The sequence below is a fragment of the Pholis gunnellus genome (genome assembly GCF_910591455.1).
Source record: "Pholis gunnellus genome assembly, chromosome: 12".
NCBI lineage: Eukaryota > Metazoa > Chordata > Actinopteri > Perciformes > Pholidae > Pholis > Pholis gunnellus.
Window position 1 is genome coordinate 2910774 of NC_136539.1, and position 21032 is coordinate 2931805.

Sequence of the window (21032 nt, forward strand, 5' to 3'; positions counted from 1 at the left end):
CTCTCTCTCGCTCTTAATATGCGTACGTTCTATTCCTTTTTCCACTGAAGCTAAAATGGGTAGCTTATTAGCTTCAAGCTATGAGGGCACAGATGTGTGTGGGTTTGACGCTGACTGACTTCTTGCTGATTCAGAGTGACAGCTGCCATTGTTTTCATGTCAAGGGCGTAACTGGATTGTGTGTTTTGCATTTGTTCTGTATTTTACAAGTTTCAGCATATTATAAGGTTTCTGCATTTCTTTTCTGGTTGTCAGTACGCAAGTTAAAAAGCCATTTCCCTGCAACTTTGTCTCGAGAGTCTTTGGAATAATGCCGATGGAGTCGTCTTTGAAATCATTCATTCTGCATTCATAAGAGATGAGTTCATATTCCAGTACCCCACCTCGAGCCTGAATTGCTTATGAAATAACAAATGGGCTAAATGGTGAATGCGAGTGGGGAGTCGCAGATGTAGTGCCAGAAAACGGGAAAAGAGGAGGTAGAAGCTGTCTCGGCTGAGCCTGCCTGCTGTATTAGAGAAAGGAACAAATGTCCCACTGATGTATCATTTCATGGTGGAAGAACAGCACCTGCGTCTCTGCTTGTCTTCTGTTTGTCTGTAAGTACATGTGAAATGAGTCTGTTGAATGGTGGCCGCTGCAGTGAATGGTGACACCGACTATTATACATCAACATTTCTCCAGTCATCGCAACACAAACCAAACAGTACGCCTTTGTGATTTTGTTGTTAAAGTACAACAGCTGTGTCCCGTTTCTAAAAGCCCCTGAATGCTGAAGGACAGGTATAATGTACTCTGACTTTAAATTACATTACAGTCATTTAGCAGACGCTTTTATCCAAAGCGACTTACAATAAGTGTATTCAACATAGGTATTCAAGAGAACTACTAAATGTTTGCAGAAATGTATGAAACATTGACTACAAAGCAAGGAATCTGTCGTCCTCGCATATCTCGAGAACCGCTTATTCGATCTATTTCGCACTTGGTGGGTGTATTGCTGGGGACACAAGGACATGCATTGTCGAAGTTGGTGCAATGTGGACATGTGTTACTTTCAATATCAAGAAACTTTGAATCAACAAGTGATAGCGCTCTGTGCAGAAGTGGGGGTGGGGCATAAGAGCTCTGTGGTCTACAGCATGTCTTCAGTAGCTGGCCTTTACAGGCAGCGGCTCATTGACTGCAGTTCACTTTTGCTGCTGGATGCTGGATACACTAACATCACAACTGAACTCTTCTTCACTTCCTTGGAGTCAATGAAAGATGTGCTGTTCTCGATCCCATTGTCAATAGCTGCATTGTCAATTATTAGGTCTAATAAAAAACCTATTTCCTCCCAGATTACATCTGTTTTTGAAGTATCACAAATACGTCTCTAATCATAGTCCACAGACGGTTGGTGGATGGTCAAATAAACACAGGACTTTCACCCAAGAGACCGTTGTCTGTGTCCAAACTAAAAGTTGAGTTGGATACAGGACAGAAACCCAAGTGCTTTGTCCATGCCACTGGACCACTTCCTTAATTAAGACCTTTGGTATACGGATCTTACACTTCTGGACTGGTGAAGATGTTGCCATTGACCGTATGGTCCAGTGATCCATTTAGGCTGTGGTGTTGCATTATACTGTTGTGTCTTATAGACGTTCTCCAAAGCCACTACTGCCTCTAATTGATTCTCAAGTGTGCAAATTAAGTTAAATCAATCATTTAGAACACAGGTACAACATCCTGCAACAAGCACTTATGGGGGACAAGCAATTGGACCGCTTCAAACAGGCACACCCTCTGAATGGTCTCTCGCTATTTGTTGGTTATGTAGGAAGCAAAGGAGGAGGATTTCAGGTGACGTAGTATATAGAGCAACAAAGTCTGAGAGGAGATCAGGGTGGATTGAGCAAAAGGCCAGACGTTGAGTTATTTTAAGTGGTGGACACCTACTCTGTCGTTAAGGTAAGAGGAGGTGGTAGAGACTGAAAGTGAGTCCACCGGTAAATTCAGTAATAGTCCCTCACTGCACATAAATACTACATTAAGTGCATTAGGTAAAGGTTAAACCAGGAAGTCGGTCTGTAGGGACTCTTAAGGGATGTTTACAACACACAGTTTGATTAATCATTTCATAGTCCTTCTTTGTTGCTTCTTCTTAACTGAACTGATGTGTCTGATGGTCTGAATGCTTGTGTTTCTTGTACTTTTGGACCTAATTGTATTGATGTCGCTGCATTCTGAGATCTTAGCAGTTATTCTGTTGAGTACAGTTGTACCATAACCATCAGAAACATAGACCAGAGCACAAATTAAAAGCAGTAATAATCTATAGTTTTCCATTCAGATCGCTGTAACCAATTGGTCAAATCTTTTGTGAAAGCACAAGTGTATTTTATATATATATATATATATATATATATATATATATATATATATATAAACTTTGTTTAAGTTTTGACCAAATCAGAGCAGAGAGTGAAGCAGGTTCAGCACTTTGAAGGGTGACATGTTGATCTTGGAGTGCAACCCTGGACCACGGAGTGAAGATGAAATAGTTCCTCAAGTTATTTCAGGACCAGGCTAATGGTGTGTTTTCTGCAAAGTCTCTAAAGGGGCCGGTTACAATGGGAAGCTAGTGCAGTGTCACAAATATAAAGATGCAAAAGTTCAAAGCTTCATACCTGTAAGTGTACCTGGAGGCAACATTGCCATGGCAACCTGATGGTTTCAGTGTGCTACACAGTGTCAGCTGCACATATAGTCCAAAGCTTCGTTACTCTCTGCTAGCCATTTGGCCCGACATGTCTTCCACCCTCCCATCCAGGGAGCTACTTCCAGGAGGCTATTGATTTTCTCTTTGCTCATAAGTGGGCTGATGCCAAGCAGGGGAGGGGGGGCTCAGTTACGCTTCCTCCCAAGACACCCTTTAATTGTCCGTGCTATTTCTTTCTCTTTCTGTTACTCAGATGTTGTAGTTTCATGTCATACAATGACATCTCTTGGGAGACTACGTACTGACAAGCTCTCGTCTGCAGTGAGCTGAAGTGGAACCAGAGATCGGGGTTGTTCTTAACTCGTCTTTTTAAACACAATCCCAAAGGAGAGAAAGAGGCAAATATGAGGATAGATGAAGAAGAAGTTGCAGTTATGTATGATGAACCTCATGGGATCGGTATAAATGCTAACTAACACATTAATACATTTTTTTTCTTTGTTAAAATCAACAATTGTTGAATGTATAATAGCAAGTATGGTACTGGTTCATCACAGACTATGGATTGTAAATCCCAGGAACATTGTTAACCTTTGGGAAAAGACCCTTAAAATTGAGACAACATTAAAAAAATGCACCTATTCAAATATATATATAAAAAAAGGTCTTCTTCTGACATGTGCTTATGTAAGCTAGTGCCAACCAATCTCAACCGATGATATCATGACCATCAATAAATCTGCAACTTTTAGCGACAAAGGTGGATGTGTGTGCTTCACGCCTATCATGTTACATTCATAAGCCCCACTTTTTAGTGGCCCAATCAAAAGCAAAGGATTTGATTTTACTCCACTCAAATGTTCCGTTTCACTGAGGAATATGTCACAGTAGATGCTCTAAATTTCGTCTCACTGGGACTTTAACGCGATATTAAGTCAGAGACTGAGCCTCGTCCTGTTATGGTGGTCAATATGTGCTTGCAAAGATCAACTTTGTAATATTAATTTAAAAAAATGATATCGGCGCCCACGCCTTTTGGTTTCGGGACATTATATCCATCCTCACAGCCACTGTTGTATTTGAGTGTTGAAAATGTCACAACCTTTTGTTGTTTTATCCTTGAGGCTGGTGACAGAAGGTCACAGTGCCTAAGTCAGCCCTGCACCTCATCTAATGGTATATTGCCCACAAGTTCATTCGAAGGCTCATTTGTGGCCCGTGGAGGGTTTTTTACAATTTCATGGCGGAAAATTAGGAAGTTTCAACATGTCAAGGTTTGAGAAATGTGTGTGAGCACCTCGGGGAATCCATTTACTCCCAGGCACAGTTCCCCACAACACAGAGAGATGTTTGTAATAACGAGCACACTCAACCCCTGTGTCTACTGCAGTACATTCAATATGTGCTGAGATGTTACACTCTGCATTAAGTCGATATGAGTCACTTGGTGCTCAGTGAATCCTCTTCTCTCCAAACAATAATTTACTTTCACTATGCAAGAGTCTGTAATATTGATGTTCCAGCTTATTGTTATGGGCCGTTCATGGGTGCTTAGGCTGGAATCCACAGCCTCTTTGTAGTCTTTGTTTAATGTCTTTATAACTGCCATAAGCCTCATTAACATCTCTTTGGCTTCTTAATCTAGTCATTTGGAGTAAAACATAATAATATACTCTGTTCTCTGTAGGGGGTAGATAGCATTTACACTGCAACATAAATCTTACGTAATATTTCACATTTAAAGGGAGTGCAGCATACTGTAATTACTTTTATAACTCCTGACAAAAATATCTGTTTCATTAGCTTCTAAATGCTGTACGACGTGTATGTTAGCAGCTTGGAGCTGCTTGCCGGTAGCAAGCGGAAGTTCATCACTACGAACAAAACCTTTCATATCACACAAAGGCATTTGCTCTATTGTTGTCAATAAAAAATACTGTTCATAGCAGATTTAAGTCATTTCTACATGCTGACGTTGCCAAACAAATGGCAAGTTGAAGGGCGGGAGCAGTACACCCTTATTACTGTGAATGGTGCCAGTTTCAGTCCTATGACCCAACATACTGGAACGATAGCATACAACGTTTGCCAATGATTCCCCAAACGGGAAATTTAAAATTACAAAGTACTTTGTAAGGTTTAGGAAAAAAGGACATGAACAGTTGTTTGGGTGACAATCCTGTGTTTGTTTGTATTGCTCAAAATAACACGTGACCTGGCTTCTTCCCTTTCTCCCGTCATAATTACTATGGCCACGATTGGTTGCCACCTACCAATAAGCGTAAATATGGGTTGTAATAAGCTCCTTGCAAAGATGACCTGTACAGCTTGTCAAAGAAAGTGCTAACTCATTTGACTAAAGTGATTGCCTTGAATGAAATCATAAATATAAGGAGCCATGATGATGTGTCTGCCTCTCAACGATATGAGTTCAGGTTCATCCCACACAGTGAGGGCCATCTGTTTCTTTATTAGCTTATGTGATGAACAATTAGCCCGCTGCAGGCTTTAGATGAGCGTAACATGGCTTAAGTGACAAAGACACCAGTCAAACGCACTCATATATGAACTATGATAGTAACTTCAGCAGTTGCCCGATATAACAAATGTAAATGCAGCTACTCAAACATCATTATCATTAATAACACTACAAAGCCTTGTGAACTGACAAGTTTAACCACAACAATGGTCCTTCCTTTGCTGTTGTTATCTCCACCATGGTGCGTTTAATTACAAGTATCCATAACTCTCAGTGATGTATATTAAAATATAATATGCTGGAATTCTTGCCTTTGGGTTTGAACCTCTCTCCTGCACATTTATCTGGCATTGTGGAAAATAAACTCCACAAGGCATGTGATAAGCTCTGTCTGTAAGAAGGCTGGCAGTAACCAAGTCTTACACGTTATTGAAGAAGTCGAGTCATGTTCTTGCAGTTGTGTTCTGGGGAGGCAGCAGTGAGCTGCCAGCAGGCATAATACACAAAGAAATAAATAAAAAGGCGTAGCTTCTGTTCGGCTGGAAAAGCCTGAGGGATCGGTCCTAAATGAACTCCACACCTTCCAAGATGATGCAGAACTCTTGTAGCCTGTGGCTGACCCCCCTCAAGGTGTACCGGGGAGCACTTAAAGCTCTCATTTGTGCCATTGGGGTGCACAATACTTCTTGGCTTAACAGCCTCAGTAAAATGAAAAGGTGCTGATAGCTGTTTCCCCCGGACTGATCTCTGTTCCTGTTTGGTAGGCTACACATTTCTCACTGGGGCAGTCTGAGAACGTGCTCGGAGGATGTGCGACCTCTTTCCTTCAATGGCTCCAAAGTTATCAGCTGTCAGCGTTTGTCATGGATAGAGTTTCAACCAAAACTTTCACACTAAAAAAACTCCCCAGAGCAAACGTTCTGCTCTGGAATAAATGTGCTTGCCTGCATTCATACCCAGTTGGTATACTCGCTGTATGGAGAACAAGCATTTGCCAAATGCAGATCAACAGAGTCAGATCAACTTCTACCTCAGCTCGCCTCATGTTTGCATGTCATCGCTGTTTTAAATTAAAAAGGTCATTCATCAATCTGTGGCCTTATCACTGTTTATGTCTATAACTATTCCTCAGATGTAATGTGTGCCCTAGTTGATTGAAAAGGGCCTTTGTTCCATGGACAAGGCTCCTTGGTGCTACAACGTAGAATGCTGAGAATAAATGACACTATTGTGAGTCCACCTTTGAAGTAACAATTCAACATGAAAATGCTCTTTTACAGAAAGAAATAAGAGTTTGGTTTGGAAGAACTTGTCTGATCTGCACAGACGGCCGAGTATACCCTTGGAATTACGTTTCTGCAGCTCGCCATTAAAGAGATAGTTTGGGTGTTTGTAAGTGGTGGCTGTATGAGCTACTTCTCTATAGTCAGTGTATTACCTGTAGTAGATTGAGTTAGGAGAAACAGACGGGAGTACCAGCACTGGAGCAAAACAATGTACTGCTGTGGACGGGGGGGGGGGGGGGGCAGCAACACATGTTTTAGACACCTTGTTCTTGTATTGTGGGTTTCTGGCAGCTTTATTGGTCGGATTGACAAAAAAACAAGTCAGACGAAAAAGAGAGTGCTGTCATTGAATGTACACGTTGTACCCAAGGTACCTCCTCAGTTACTTTGATGATAGACATGTAATTGTGCCACAGCTTACGCCCATTGTCCGTCAAGTGTATCTCGGAGTTTTTACATTGGCGGTACAAAATCTTCTCGTGTAATATATTCCCCTGCTTTGTGTCAGGGCTGAACACATGAGTGTCATCCTCGTGATGAAATGCAAAAATATGGCCTGTTTCTGTGCCCAATCACCAGCCCCGGTCAGAGGTCTGTTATCATGTCAGCCACAGCTTCTCAAGTGAGGGGGGGGGGCAGCTTTACATGCACCCCGCTGTCACTTTGAATGCCTCTCTCTCTCTCTCTCTCTCTCTCTCTCTCTCTCTCTCTCTCTCTCTCTCTCTCTCTCCCTCTCCCTCTCCCTCTCTCTCCATCTCCCTCTCCCTCCCTCCCCTGTCTCTCCCGGGCTTTCAGCACAGAGGCACTAGCCGATGATGGGTTTCTCAGATGGAATTAAAATGTCTCGTCCCACAGCTGTCACCCATGCAAATTGCATTGTCTACAGATTCTATCGCTGAGAAAAGCCAGCAGTCTGTTTTTGTCTGATGCCTTCTTCCTTCTCATTTCTTTTTTTTTGTCATGATGTCATTATCAGTGACACCGCTGCTTCTCTCGTTAATGTTTTCAGACAGTCCTCTTTAAATCTCTCTGTGTCTTTGTTTTGCTGCAGGTTTACCGCCACTCCTACATGGCCTCCTACAGTATCTACAATATTCACACTCGGTAAGTGTTGCTGTAAGGTAAAAAAAAACACACCTACTACTGAAGAAAACATGATGATTCTCAGTCAAGTTCTGCAGTTTTAGAGTGTTTTACTTACTATGATTTCTGAAGTGGATGTATGGACATTTATTTGCCATGCACATCACAGTTTGAAATCCTCTTCTATTGGGAAGGACCCTCAGCTGTAAACCTATTGCGGGTTTCTTTCCACATAATGTGACTATAGTGTATGTGACTGCAGGGCTTTGGATCATACGGCTTGTGAACTTCAGCAATGTTAAATAAATGCATGCACAGTTATGACTACCATTAGATGAGCCTACAGTCCGTAGCGTCCTGCTGATCCCAGACAAGCTGGCATTCAGACATCCCGCCGGTCCCGTCAATCACAGTGACGGGCAGGATTCCCACTACTAATCGGAGATTAGTTTGCCTTTACAAACACGAGTGTTATTTTACAAAGCTTTGTGATAGATTCATCAGATATTGTGCCATTCCGGGGCATCACTCTATCATGTTCATTTTATCTTGGTCATCTGGCTGCTGGTATCAGACTCTGGGTCTGTTGCCAACTCGTTGCAGATTTGAATTTGTGCCTCGTTGTTTTTTTTAACCAAGAGAAACTGACACAGCGTGTACAAAATCACAGGGAAAACTGGCTTCCCCCATTTGTCCCTTAATATACTTAGTAACTGCACCCAACTTTATTTTAATATACGGTCTTAGCTAGTATTAAAAGGCCTTGCTGTGTTTCTATTCCAGGCCAGAGTTGTATGTGTATTTCATGGCTGCAACTAACTATTTTCATTATTTAATTATCTGCCAATTATTAATTGATTAATCGTTTGGTCTATGAAACATGTGAAAACTGTTAAATATTAAATGTTGAGTTTTTTCTGTCGCAAAAACGTAAACATAACTTGGAGCCATCAATGTTTTACCATTGTTGCTTGGAGAAACCACTCGATGTTTGTGATGACATTGCTTGTTGTCTTTTCCTTTAGAGAGGTTTGGGAGCTGGACCCTCCTGAGGTGGTAAACTCGGTCCTGCAGTACGCCGCCTGGGGAGTGCAAGGCCAACAACTGGTGAGAACACACAGAACAACATTCCCAGCCTCACCCTGCCTTCGTGCACTGCCTTACTTTACCTGCATTAGCTGTATTGCATATCAGGGTCAGTCTCATACTCTTTTATAAATGTACTTATTTGTGTCTCTTATTCACTGAAGCTTGCAGTAAGTAATTCATTGAAAAAGCACATTTATTTTTAAGTAGACAAGGTTTCAGGCTTGCTGTACCACATGTTCACCGATGTTTGACTGCAACAACCCTTCTGAACCAGAGATATTTGTCAGTAATACGTTTCATATAGGCCCCCCCCGTATCTCACTTGCATAAAAGCACAATGACCCTGACATGAAAGGTGGTCAATAGGAAAATCATGGCAAACGAATGACAGGGAAAGCCTGCACACGGCTCTCAGCACGGCTACGTGAAGAAAGCACAGAAGAGTTTTGAATACAAGACACAGAGAAAGAGAACATTACTCCACTATAACTTTAGATAATGGTTGTTTGCTGCGATATTAATGCTCTGAATGTCATATAGAAAAAATATCATAACACAATGACTCTTATTTAACATATTGGTTGTTTGCAGGAATGTACAAGGCCAACATGTATTCCTGGCCACTGGGCTGGCAATTACCAACCATATAATGGCAACACATTGAATCAGCAGTAAGCACACATGCAGTTGCTTTCCTTTCATTATGTAATTAAATGGTCCAGCACAGAAAATCATTAGTTCATAATGTAGCCTTCAGCTTCAGCATATTTATTGCTGGCCTTGTCTGACGTTAGAATTTCTACTGAAAAATACAACTAAAAGCCAGCAACAGTGTCTGCTTTTACTGCATGTGCATTTGAACTGCGAGGACAAAAAAAAAATTCTGAGTTCCTCACTTTACTCATAATGTGTCTACATTTTTGTAGGAACCTAATTACATGCAAATTTTCCCCCATCATACCTTGTTTTTTTGTATTTATCTACAGCGGACAGATGGGAGGCTTTTTCCTTGACAGCTAAAAAACAAGCGGAAGCACAGTGGAGCAGCTTTGTCCATATTTGCAAATTTCAGCGTGTAATATTTGGGCATAAATCAAACGCGACTCCATTAGGAAGTCATTATGGTGATAAGGAGGTGGTAGCTGTTAGACAGATGTGAAGGCTCAGCTCTCGAGTAGCATGCACAGCATCATTAGCCAGAAGTCTGTCTTTGGAAACAATGACATAACATGGGAGTTTTGCGAAAATCTGCAAGTGAGCCTCCGAGCAATTCTTTGGGAATTTTCTTTATCCTCATTAGAATGGTGGAAAGTTTACGTTTTGGAATATGAATCAGGGGTGTCCATTCATCACGTCTTCAGCAATGCAATGGACACAAGTTTTGTAATTAGGAGTTGTTTGAATGTCTTTGATCATTTGTGAATACGAAAGAGGGGGTCTGACACTGTGGAGACAAATATGCCGCCCAATCCAGCCAGGAGGTATAATGTTGCCATGGATTCAGTGAGTAGCATTGTGTGCTATAATTGAGCCCCCTTCTTTAGCCCATATTTACATTGGCAAATTAATTATCACTGAATGACTTTAAGAATGATGAAAACAAGATGATTCTCAGGCTGGAGTTCTGGAGTTTTTCTATGATTTTAGAAGCAGATGTATGGATGTGGTTTAGTTGTTATGAGGTCACTAGTATCAGATATAGCAGAGTGTAAGTCCCACTTCATCTAAAAGTATATTCTTCATGTATATGTGTTCAAACTTGAATGAGTTATGACTCTGAGGAGGAGTGCCATTGTTTAATGGGTAAAGTGGCAATCGTGTCCGGGCTGAAGGTTTTAGGTCAGCGTTGACTGAACTGCCTTTCCTGGGCAGAGTGTGCGTCACTGTTTCAAAATCCTCTGATGTGAATTATAATTTTGGTCATGAAAAATGATCTGGCCATTTCCCAGAGTTAACTCCACCTTCACAGTAACCACTTCCTAAAGATACAGTCGTTTAAGTGCCTACGAAAGTCTTTCTGTGGATTACTGAGAGCCACAGGACACATTGTTGGTTTTGGTATTTTCATATGACTCTCACTGTGCCAGCTCTAGTTCTGTAGGTAAAGGTGCATGGTCAGAGCTATGACGTGTATATGTTCTGGAGTGATGAGGGCTTCCTTGGTGTTAACACAAATTAAAAAATCTTCAAATATACTGGGAAACTGTATATTCACAAAAGCTTTTTTTTTCCAAAGCTACTAGATTTTATAACTGTCTTGACTTAAAGCAATGCCATCATTAATGTCACTGTCCTTGTGTGTCAGGTTATAAAAACCAACAATAACTACATTTCTATCCCGGGCCCACTTCTATGATTTGATCAGACAACCTCAGATGGCTGATTATACTCGCTCCTCACTTGGAGTAATGATAGTAGTAATGAGCCCTTCCCATTGTAGAAGAGAACTCTACTGTTAATCATCTCTCTGAACCTTTTAGCACAAGCATAGAGCGCCTTCTGGACTGATGGTTAATGCCATCCAGCCAGACAGCAGGAGGCCCTGTCGCCTGTGAGCTTGTGTCAGTGCAGAGAGAGGCCCTGTGCTGATGAAATAATATGTAAGATCACATGAGGCCACAGACTTCTGGCTCGTTGGAAAACCCCAACAACTATTTCTTAGACGGACTGTGGTCCGCGTAACACTGACAAATGTTTGTCTGACGAGTTGGATGGATGTGTCAGCTAGGTTGAGTATTTATTTTTTTTCCTACAGGGAAATGTCAGAAGCTCTCGTCAGTCTCAAGTTTTTAAGTTTCTTCAGAATCTCAGTAATTCATGGATCGTCGTCTGGACATCCAAACAGGAACTGCTAATAGTTCATTCGCCCTGATGCCAATTTGCCAAAATATGACAAAAAATTGGCTAAAAAACAAACACAGCTCAATGTAACATAGAGTGTAATTAAGCCCATGGCAACATTATACTTCCTTTTTACATCGTGGAAAAGCATCATGGGAACCGTAGTTTCAAATATTCAGCTTGATTATTGTCCGAATAAGAAGTAAGACAATTATATTACTTATCATTCATAAACAGATTTTTTGTGATGAAAACCTGTGGACATACTTGAATATAAGTGGAAGTGGGGTGCGTTGGGGGGTGCAGGATGTTGTTGAGGGGGTGGGGTGGGGGAGGGGGGGTTGTGGGTTTGGGATTTTAATTGACTTCTGAGGCCTCTGGAGGAGTATCAGGTTCACTTCCACACATATAGCTTGCTGACACTGCCGTGCATCTTTAATCCTAAAAGAATCGTCTGGATGCTTCAGCAGACACTGTGTGTATTTAATACAATGAATGTTAATCCAGTGTTAAAGTTGTGAAGCCTGAAATCTGGCACCTAAACTACAGGCTTTTGCAGCCATGCAGCAGTGCTCCTGTTACTCACCGGCTCGCCGTGTGTGCTTCCTTTCCACAGATCTACATATTTGAAAATAACATCTACTACCAATCAGATGTCAAGAGCAACTCCCTCCGGCTAACATCCTCAGGGAAGGAAGGGATCGTCTTCAATGGGATCGCTGACTGGCTCTATGAAGGTACATGTCACCTTTTCACACAGTCCGAGGACAAAACTTGCCATGAAGTGCGGCTTAGACCTTTTTCCTGGTTTGATGAAACCTGACAGAATCTCAACGACAAACGTAAACATGATGTCAGATAGTGACGTGTTGAGAAACACCAGTGCACCACTGATGATAATATCTGACTTCATTTTTAAAGTGTTAGCAGACTGTCTCATTAAACCGTAAATGCCTGTGTTCAGAAACATTACCTTATAAAAGGCAGTGATTAAATATTCATGATGTTTGTTCTGGTGCAGATATCTACCCAGCGGGTGTAAAGGAGTCTCTTTATGTGCTTTAAGTAAAGACATGCTGCATGACCTCAGCCAATCTCTCCGGAGGAAAGAATATTATGTAAATCAAATCTAACGGCAAGTGGCTGCAGTGAATGCACCGTTGTTTTCTTCTTCTTGTTTCCCTTTTATTGTTAAATATTTTTGAAGTACAATAATGATGATTGACACCGAAATGTACCATTTTATTTTTCGTTTCCACATCATTGTGTCCGGTTTGAGTGTGTTTGTGCATCCCCATTAATTAGGACTTTATAAAATTGTTATAAGTATTTTCTATCAAATGACATTTAGAATATATTTAAACGTTTATGTTTACTTGAAATCAATGAGATATACAAACAGTAACCTACTTTATACTTTAAAGTGACACATCAGTCATCTGCTGAATGTTAGTAACATTAAAGAAAGTCATATCAAAAGTTTGACATTCATACAAACAGTCACTGTAATCACTACACTCAGAGTGTTAACACAGATGATGAATTATTAAATGGGCTGTAATGCTTTTCATGCAATTCGTCGACTTTATTGTCTAACATTTAACCTGACCTCATCTATATTTCAACCTCAGTGCTAAGGTTAGTTAATAATTCATTACAAATGTTTTGTCGGTTACAGATATATAAATGTCCACACAGAATAAAGTATTTTGGTCAGTGTACACAGCTGAATTATGCTGTGATTTAAAGCTGCCAGAAGTAGAGGTTCCAACTTTGGTGCCCCCCCAGTGGTGTGGTCAACCAATGCTAAAATCATTTAAAAATTCTACAAAAACTACTGAAACTAAGAATCATTGTGTTTTTGTTAGCTCAGAATAAGCCCTTATATTCCAAATGTCCTCTTTACGGAGTCGGCCATCTTGCACCACCATGTTTCTACAGGAGCTCAGAAATGACAAACCACACACTGGCTCCAGAGAAAGCCTTTTACTACGTTTTTATGTTGATGTGCGAAAGCACCCGAAGGCCACCGTAGGTTCTTCTAAACACTTAAGTTAAAGTTAAGGGTGAGGTATTCAATTAGTTGCAACCTCACGGCTGGATGCCACAAAAAATCCTAACACTGGTCCTTTATTGACAGATCATATGTTGAGCCGTTTTGTGTTTTATGGTGATAATACTCTTTCTGAATCCTTCAATTTCAAGATTGATTTTGATAAAACAATGCAGCTCATCCTGTGTCTCCTTACGAAACAGAGGAGATCCTTCAGACCCACGTGGCCCACTGGTGGTCACCTGACGGAGAGAGGTTGGCCTTCCTGGTCCTTAATGACAGCCTGGTGCCCAACATGGCTTTGCCTCGCTTCACCGGCATGACATACCCCAAAGGAAAGCAATACCCATACCCCAAGGTAAACATTATCCAGAGGACACACATGTCATAATGTCACTGCACAGTTACACGACCGTTAGCCATGCGTCCAGAAAAATGTCAATAACATATCTCTTGCTACCATTTTGGGACATACTCTTGTTTGTTACATTTTTTAGAATGTGATAAGAAGATGGAAATCATTCTACTTTAGACGTACTTGGCACTCTAAAGGGTTTCACTATTGGTTACCCCATCTTTGCACTGACGGTCCAATAAGGAGTTAGCGACCACACACTATATAGCATCAGCTTTTTCAAATATCGCACAAAACATGCACTTGGACTGAGGGATGAACTGATTAGAATTTGATGGTCATAGCTCAAAGGTCACTGTGACCTCACAAAACACATTTTTGACCATGAATCAAGAATATATGTGCAAATTATGACAATTTTTTTACAAGTGGTGCCATTTTGCATGTGAACTGTAATGTGAATGGGTGGCGGCAGGTGCCAACCTCGGCGTCTAAAAATTGAAGCCAATGTGGAAGTCCCTTAAACCTGCATTACCTCTAATGACCATCAGGGGGCGACTTCTCTGGTTGTACAAATAAGTCTACTTCTCTCTTGATTTATTCCCTCAGTAAACATTGTAAACATGAGTTTATGGTCTCAATCTCTAGTCTCAAGTCTTCTTCAATACAGCATGTTGATCATTTAGTAAATGATGGTCCATTTAGAATCAAACAGACCATAAAGCAGAGTATGCTTTAGGGCGGTGCTGCAGTGAATGACAGGTCTCTACCACAATGTTGTCCGGTCTGGGAGTTTTCATTAGTGTTTTCATCTTAGAACTATAACCCTTTCAGTGTGTTTTATATTGTAACCTTTGGTTGCTTTCTCATCAAGGAAGTATGTCCCAAAATGTTGAGTTTAGTTTATTACATCTATTTGTCAGGGACCATGTACAAAAATTACTAATATCATACAAAGAAAGAGATGTTTAGCTCCTATTTCTATTTGCAGACCGGCCAGGTGGACAAACGCTAAGTTATTTTAAAGAAATTGTGCTGTTAATCCTCTCTAAGTTCACTATACAGCCTTGTTAAGTTTATTTTTAGTTTTTCACTGCTTTTCTGTCCTCAGTTGTCTTCCTATAAAACATGTTCATAGAATAATTCAAAGGCAAATACCCCTGAACAAGGCGAGTTTTAAATATTATTTATGGAAACACAGGCTATCGCACTAACTGCAATATTTGTGATTCAAGTGGATTCACTTTCTTATTCCCTGTATTGTAACACTTTCGTATCACAGCTTAACATTTTCAATGCAGTTTGAAATCAGCGAGCCAAAAGGCAAACAGGTTGTGTCTCTTCGAGTCTGTGCTTCTATCCACCAGTGATCAGTCGTACGTGGAGACTGTCCACTGTCAAAGAGAAGGGGAACAATGTTCACCCACTGAGAGCAGCCTCGCTCGAACTCAAGTAACGCACCGCAGTGATCACACACAGATAATACACAAAGCAGTTGGCTACTATAGCTTTGCCCATCTTCGATTGAAAGCGACACCGGTTGTTCTCTGAAGATCTTTCCATCGGGCTCTCTCTGTGCATGTCTTCTTGGAAACACAGGAAATCAAAAGTGTGATTTGTTGCAGCTGGAGTGAAAAAGAATAATGCAAATGCCCGTTCTTTACGATTGTAGCTTACTATTGCGCCAGTGAAGTGTTTCTTCAATGCAATCATGTTTTATGTCTGCTGTTAAGTTTGTCACACAAAACTCTGAACAGTTCCTGTAAAACTACACATGCACGGTTGTCTAACTGGATGTGCATTTAAAAGAGTTTAAAGGGGCTCTTAAAGGTATCTTCTCATTGAACTATTCATTCCAAATCACTTCATCACGTAGCACTCTATAAGTCACGCTTGCCATGTTGGACGGTGCATGCATGGAGCGTTTGATGATGTGGGGCTTTTGTCTAAAGTCTGGACTGTTGGTTCTGCGTGCAGGCTGGCCAACCTAACCCGGCGGTGAAGCTCTACGTTGTCAACCTCTACGGGCCGACGCACACGCTGGAGCTCATGCCTCCAGAGACGCTCAAGCTACGGTGAGGGGAGCTGCTCTCTGTTTGTTGAAACCTCTGCATCGGCCGTAGGAGACATTCGACTTTTTTAAACTTCACATGATAATTTTTGCTTACTAGACACTCGGCACCTTTTAATAAGGGGAAACCGTGCGCACTGCAGCTTGCTGTGCCCCTGCATTGCAGTTACAGTAGTTGTAACTTATACTTTCAGTGGGGAAACAAAGTAAAGGTTTGATGGTCAAACACCATCAGGTTTTATGAGACCGCATCACTGAATGCCAAAACTCCCTTGTGACTTCACGTCTTTTTACTCTCCTTGCATCATATGTATCAATGTATTTCATTGTGCTGGACTGAGTCCTGGACCGCCCCGCCTCAAAACAGACTAATCTTGAACCAGCATTTGTGTCGTAGGGTTTTAAGGACCAGTGTACTGGGAAATTAACCCGCACCCATGGTTCAATTCATCCACGTCCAAAACTGACACTAGAGGGTCATAAAACACAAAACAATAACCTTAAAATAAACGTGCATGGTGATAACCAGCGTTTGTTTCATGTTTTTCATAGGGAACATTATGTTACCATGGTGAAGTGGATCAGCAAGACCAAGACATCGGTCAGGTGGTTGAACCGGGCCCAGAACATCTCCATCCTGACTGTGTGTGACACCACCACTGGAGCCTGCGTCACGGTGTGTATGTGTGTGTGAGTGTGTGTGTGTGTGTGGGTATGTGTGTGTGTGTAAAAGAGAGAGAGAAAAAGAAGTGTGTCCTTGGGTGGAAAAGGAGACTCTGTGTTCACGTTGGCAAAGTAATCATCTAATCAGGGAATGTTTTGCCTTAATTTAAGAAGGTAATGCTCTACATTTACTTCCTAGTGCTCTGTGAAGGGTTGACACTTGTTAAAGCCTAGTAACAGTTCCTGACTCATTATATCCGTGATCCATGATTTCCAAGGTAACACTCTCGTTGTCGTGAGCAGAGAAGCAGAGATGTTTGTAAATCTGAGAAATTAGTCTAAACTGGTGTAAATGAAAATGTACATATATATATATATATATATATATATATACTTTGTGGTGCTTCTGCCTTCAATGATACAAATACAAATAAAAATAGAATGATGAGCTGCTTTCTGATAGGACCAGAGCCATACAACCCGGCTCCCTTCAAAGACTCCACTGTTCGTTCCCCGCCACTGCTTTTAGTTTTTTTGTTTGACTTTTTTTACGAGCGCTTGTCAATTCAAATCATTTTCCTCACTGAGTGGTTGCCATCTGCTGTGTTGCCATGAGTTCTAAGGAAGAGGAGCAGCATCTGTTCCTCGTGTTGGAGAGAAAGTACAAGTGTACGAGATACAAAGTCTTGTTTTCAGTATCAATGCTCGCATCAATAGTGTCCATCGCATCCTGGGAACATCAACGCTCTCGCTGTAATATTTGCATAAACGCTGCTGGTATGATCACGACCACTGGTTACCACTGAAACTGTCTCGTGTTTAAACATGCAGATTAAGTAAATAACAGACATTCAAAAGGAATGTCTTGTGCTTGAGAAAATGAGTTGGTGGTGATTAAAAAGTATTCAGAGGCAGACTAAGACAAATGCATTCACCTATCATGGTGTGTTTCTCTGACGTTATAGAAGGTGAGGTGCTGGTAACATTACAGGTGGAGTCAGTGATTCTAATCCGATTACTTCAGCTAATATCTCCTCTTGGTCCTCTAAGCCAGGGGTCTTCTACGTTTTTCAGGACAAAGACCCCCAAACTGATAGAGAGATGGAGCAGGGACCCCCGACTATATATATATTGTATAAGATTGTGTTTTATATTAAACTGGTCCTAGTGCCATGTATAAACATACCTCTTTATTGTGCATTCAATACTAAGCTATTGAAATAATACACAGGTTGATATATTCATGTTGTTATTTTAAACATGTGAAGGCAGTGAGTAGGGCGGCCGTGCCACTGACATTTAGAAACATACCTTCAGCTGATACCAATATCAACATTGTCTGTCAATTGCATGATAATCATGCATACAAGCTATTGAAATTGACGTTTTTATTTTAAACATAAATGTGGAAACGAAAAATGAGTGATGGCCTGCCATGCATAAACATACCTGTTATCTTTTTTTTTTTTTATATACTATAAAAAATATGAAAAATTGTCTGATCAACCAAAAATGCCACGACCCCCCCTGCAGTACCTCTGTGGCCCCCCTGCTGAAGACCTCTGCTGTAAGCTGTCCGTTATGTGTTGGTTGGCGTGTTGGAAAAAAAGCATATCCGGTGTTAATGCACAGCCCCGTCTCCGTAGGTCCGGGACACGATAATATCCGACTTCGTTATGATCCAGTGCCACATATATATTAAGTAACGGCTAAGATCGTTTATTTTCTCTGCCCTTAGTTCAGATTTCAGCGGCTGTGATGATCTAAAGATTTGTTTTGTGTTTTGTCTTTGTAGTGGCACTTCAAGTCGCTGCTTTTGGCCTCGGAACACATGAGGCAGACTGGTTTTTAAACGTCCGTTCGTGAATAAAAAGCTGTTTTTGTTGTCACCTTTTTCTCTTGTAGAGAACGTCGGGAATGACTTTTCTCTGAGTCACTCATTCCTCCGACCGTTGCCTCTCGTCTTGCCTATGTTTGTGTCACTCACTGACTCGAGTCACGATGCTTATCAGGAGATGCAGATTTGGTTGGCCGAGTAGCATCGCGTGACACGATTTACAATACAATGCACGCAGCCAGCGAGAAAATCTGCGCTCGTTAAAACAGAAATGCTGGGACAAAATGTTATAATTCTCAATGATTGATCAGTTGTAGCCTGTATGAATAAATCCCTGACACGCCTGCTGAACCTAGTTACGGTTGCTAAGCTAAGCTAAGCTATGAATGGTGTTTGAGAGCAGGGTTTAGAGAACGGTCTGTGGTGTCCAGTCCTAGAACACAATGCCAGGGAGGAGTAAACAGAACCTTAGAGAGACAATAGAAACAGCTTGAGAGTTATTGACGTATTCCCAAACTCCGGTCGATCATCTACTAACCTCACGAGTCGTCCCAAGTCACTAAATCTCTTGGTTACAAGGACATGCGGATGAACTCCTCTGGTGCCACTTTGTGGAAAAACCTTAACTGAGGAGTATTTGAAGAAAACATCCGCTGCTGTAAACTCCTTCCATGTTCTCTCCACACTTGGACGACGTTGAACTGTGGGACCTGCTCTCCAGTTCTGTTGTTTTTTCCTGATTTGGTGTGATTTAACCAACAAACATGCCTCCCAGCCAAGAGGCAGCTTAGCTCAGGCTTGGACCAAATGCCCCGGCCTCCTCTGCCAAAACTCTGGCTCTCGGCTCATGCATGCATTAGTTTGAAAGGATGGCTCAGACTGGGAATGGCGTCCCTGGTGGTGTGTTGAAATAAACCACGAAAAACATGAGGTTACATTATGTGACGGATGATTCTGTCGAGAAAATATGCCACTGAAGCGTTATTCCAAAATAGGTTTACGCATAATATGAAAAAACATAAAAGAAATGCAATTTTGTGATGAGGAATTTGATTAAACTGCATCTGCATCTATTGTCCGCTATTTGAAAACCTGTAACTCAGTGCACTCAAGTGTAACTTAGGACCCAGAGAGAAAGGCTGTGAAGACGGGGGGGGGTTGATGATCTGGGTTTATTAACTGCAGACTGACATTTTGCTCTTCCATCCTTTTTTCAGAGACATGAAGAAAGCTCCGAGCTGTGGCTTTCCAAGCAGGTAAAGTGCTCTCCGGTCCGTGTGTCGTAGTCTGTACTCAATCATTTTTGAAAGCATGCGCTCCACTGCTGTAATTTCACTTGATGTCATTCATTTCCATTCTAGTATCTTTCAAATAATGCCACATAAAGGACAACTTCACCAACTACCCACTTCATGTCTGGGTATATGCACACTAGGCTCTAGTCATCCTCCAAAATCCCTCACCCGATGACGCAAACACAGGATGAGTGGTGGCAATGAAGCACTCAGTGTCAACCCGCTCAAATTATTCTCTTCAGCAGGTAGAGACTCTGGAAGCAGGGACCTGCCACTTCATTATCACCTGTAGGATTTAGGAGCAAAGAAGAGAGCCTTCCTTGGAGATAATGAAGTGCTTTGGGGGGATTAGAACAAGTTGAAAATCAAAGCAGCTGCAATTTAAATCGGTTTCTATTCGGTCGGTATAGTTCATCCATGAAATGTGAAAAATTGCAGCACACAGTGAGCTTTTTAGAATGTTTTCACTGCAAGAAGAACAAAACATTTGAATAACCTTTTCTAGTCAAATTAGACTTCTGGAAAGCATGACTTCACTGCAGATGTAATAAATCATCAACGGAGCCATGGATATTCAACAACCTGGCATCAAATAACATCCAGCAAGGTTAAGACGTGACACTGTACCATCAGTTCCATTTAGATATGGTTCTATGTGTGTATTCTCCTCCAAAGAAGAGAGTGCGGTCCACTGTCAGCTTTAGTTGTAGCTCTTTCTTTTAGATTTGCTCGGGAGGCAGAGGAGGGAACGTTCCAGGCAGGATGTGGATCATACAGCCCTGCAGCCGAACATGTTTGGCTGTAGCGCTGGGTAATTTAACCGCTTGTCAATCTTGGCACGCAGAGCTGCTTGTCTGTGTTAAGGTGGTTAATCTGCGAGGTGCTCATCTACTGACTGTGATGTTGTGTCAGTGCAGAGGGAGGGCCTTTGCCCAACAGATTCTTTGACGTCTTTTGTCTCAAATGCCAAAGTCTCATTCTGGGTAAACTCTCTCCATCTGAGACAGAATGTGTTTGTGTCTCTGAGTGAGATATTTATTCAGTGTGGGTGTCACAAATGTAAACTTGATGAACTTTATTGCCTCAGTGCACAGTATGGATATGTACTTATTTAAGTATTTAATACGTTTAGCTAAAAATGTCCAGAACTATGATTTTCTGTTACGTTAAGCATTCATACGCTTACTTGAGGAAAGGTAGTAATACCACAAAGTAAATAAAATCCTACATTCAAAATGTTACTGAAGTAAACGTATGTGTCTTATCAATGGAA

The 21032-nt window shown here is 41.4% G+C and overlaps 1 protein-coding gene across 1 annotated transcript in view; it reads left to right on the top strand.

The window, feature by feature from the left end:
* Positions 1-21032, top strand: part of dpp10 (dipeptidyl peptidase like 10) — a gene marked incomplete at both ends in the record, with an annotated part of 203278 nt that overhangs the window by 163841 nt on the left and 18405 nt on the right. Inside the window, 7 exons of the mRNA XM_079169617.1 lie at positions 7524-7576; positions 8581-8662; positions 12102-12222; positions 13742-13896; positions 15871-15968; positions 16517-16640; positions 19682-19720. Of these exons, the coding sequence (XP_079025743.1) occupies positions 7524-7576; positions 8581-8662; positions 12102-12222; positions 13742-13896; positions 15871-15968; positions 16517-16640; positions 19682-19720 (672 nt within the window). The remainder of the gene's footprint in view (positions 1-7523; positions 7577-8580; positions 8663-12101; positions 12223-13741; positions 13897-15870; positions 15969-16516; positions 16641-19681; positions 19721-21032) is intronic.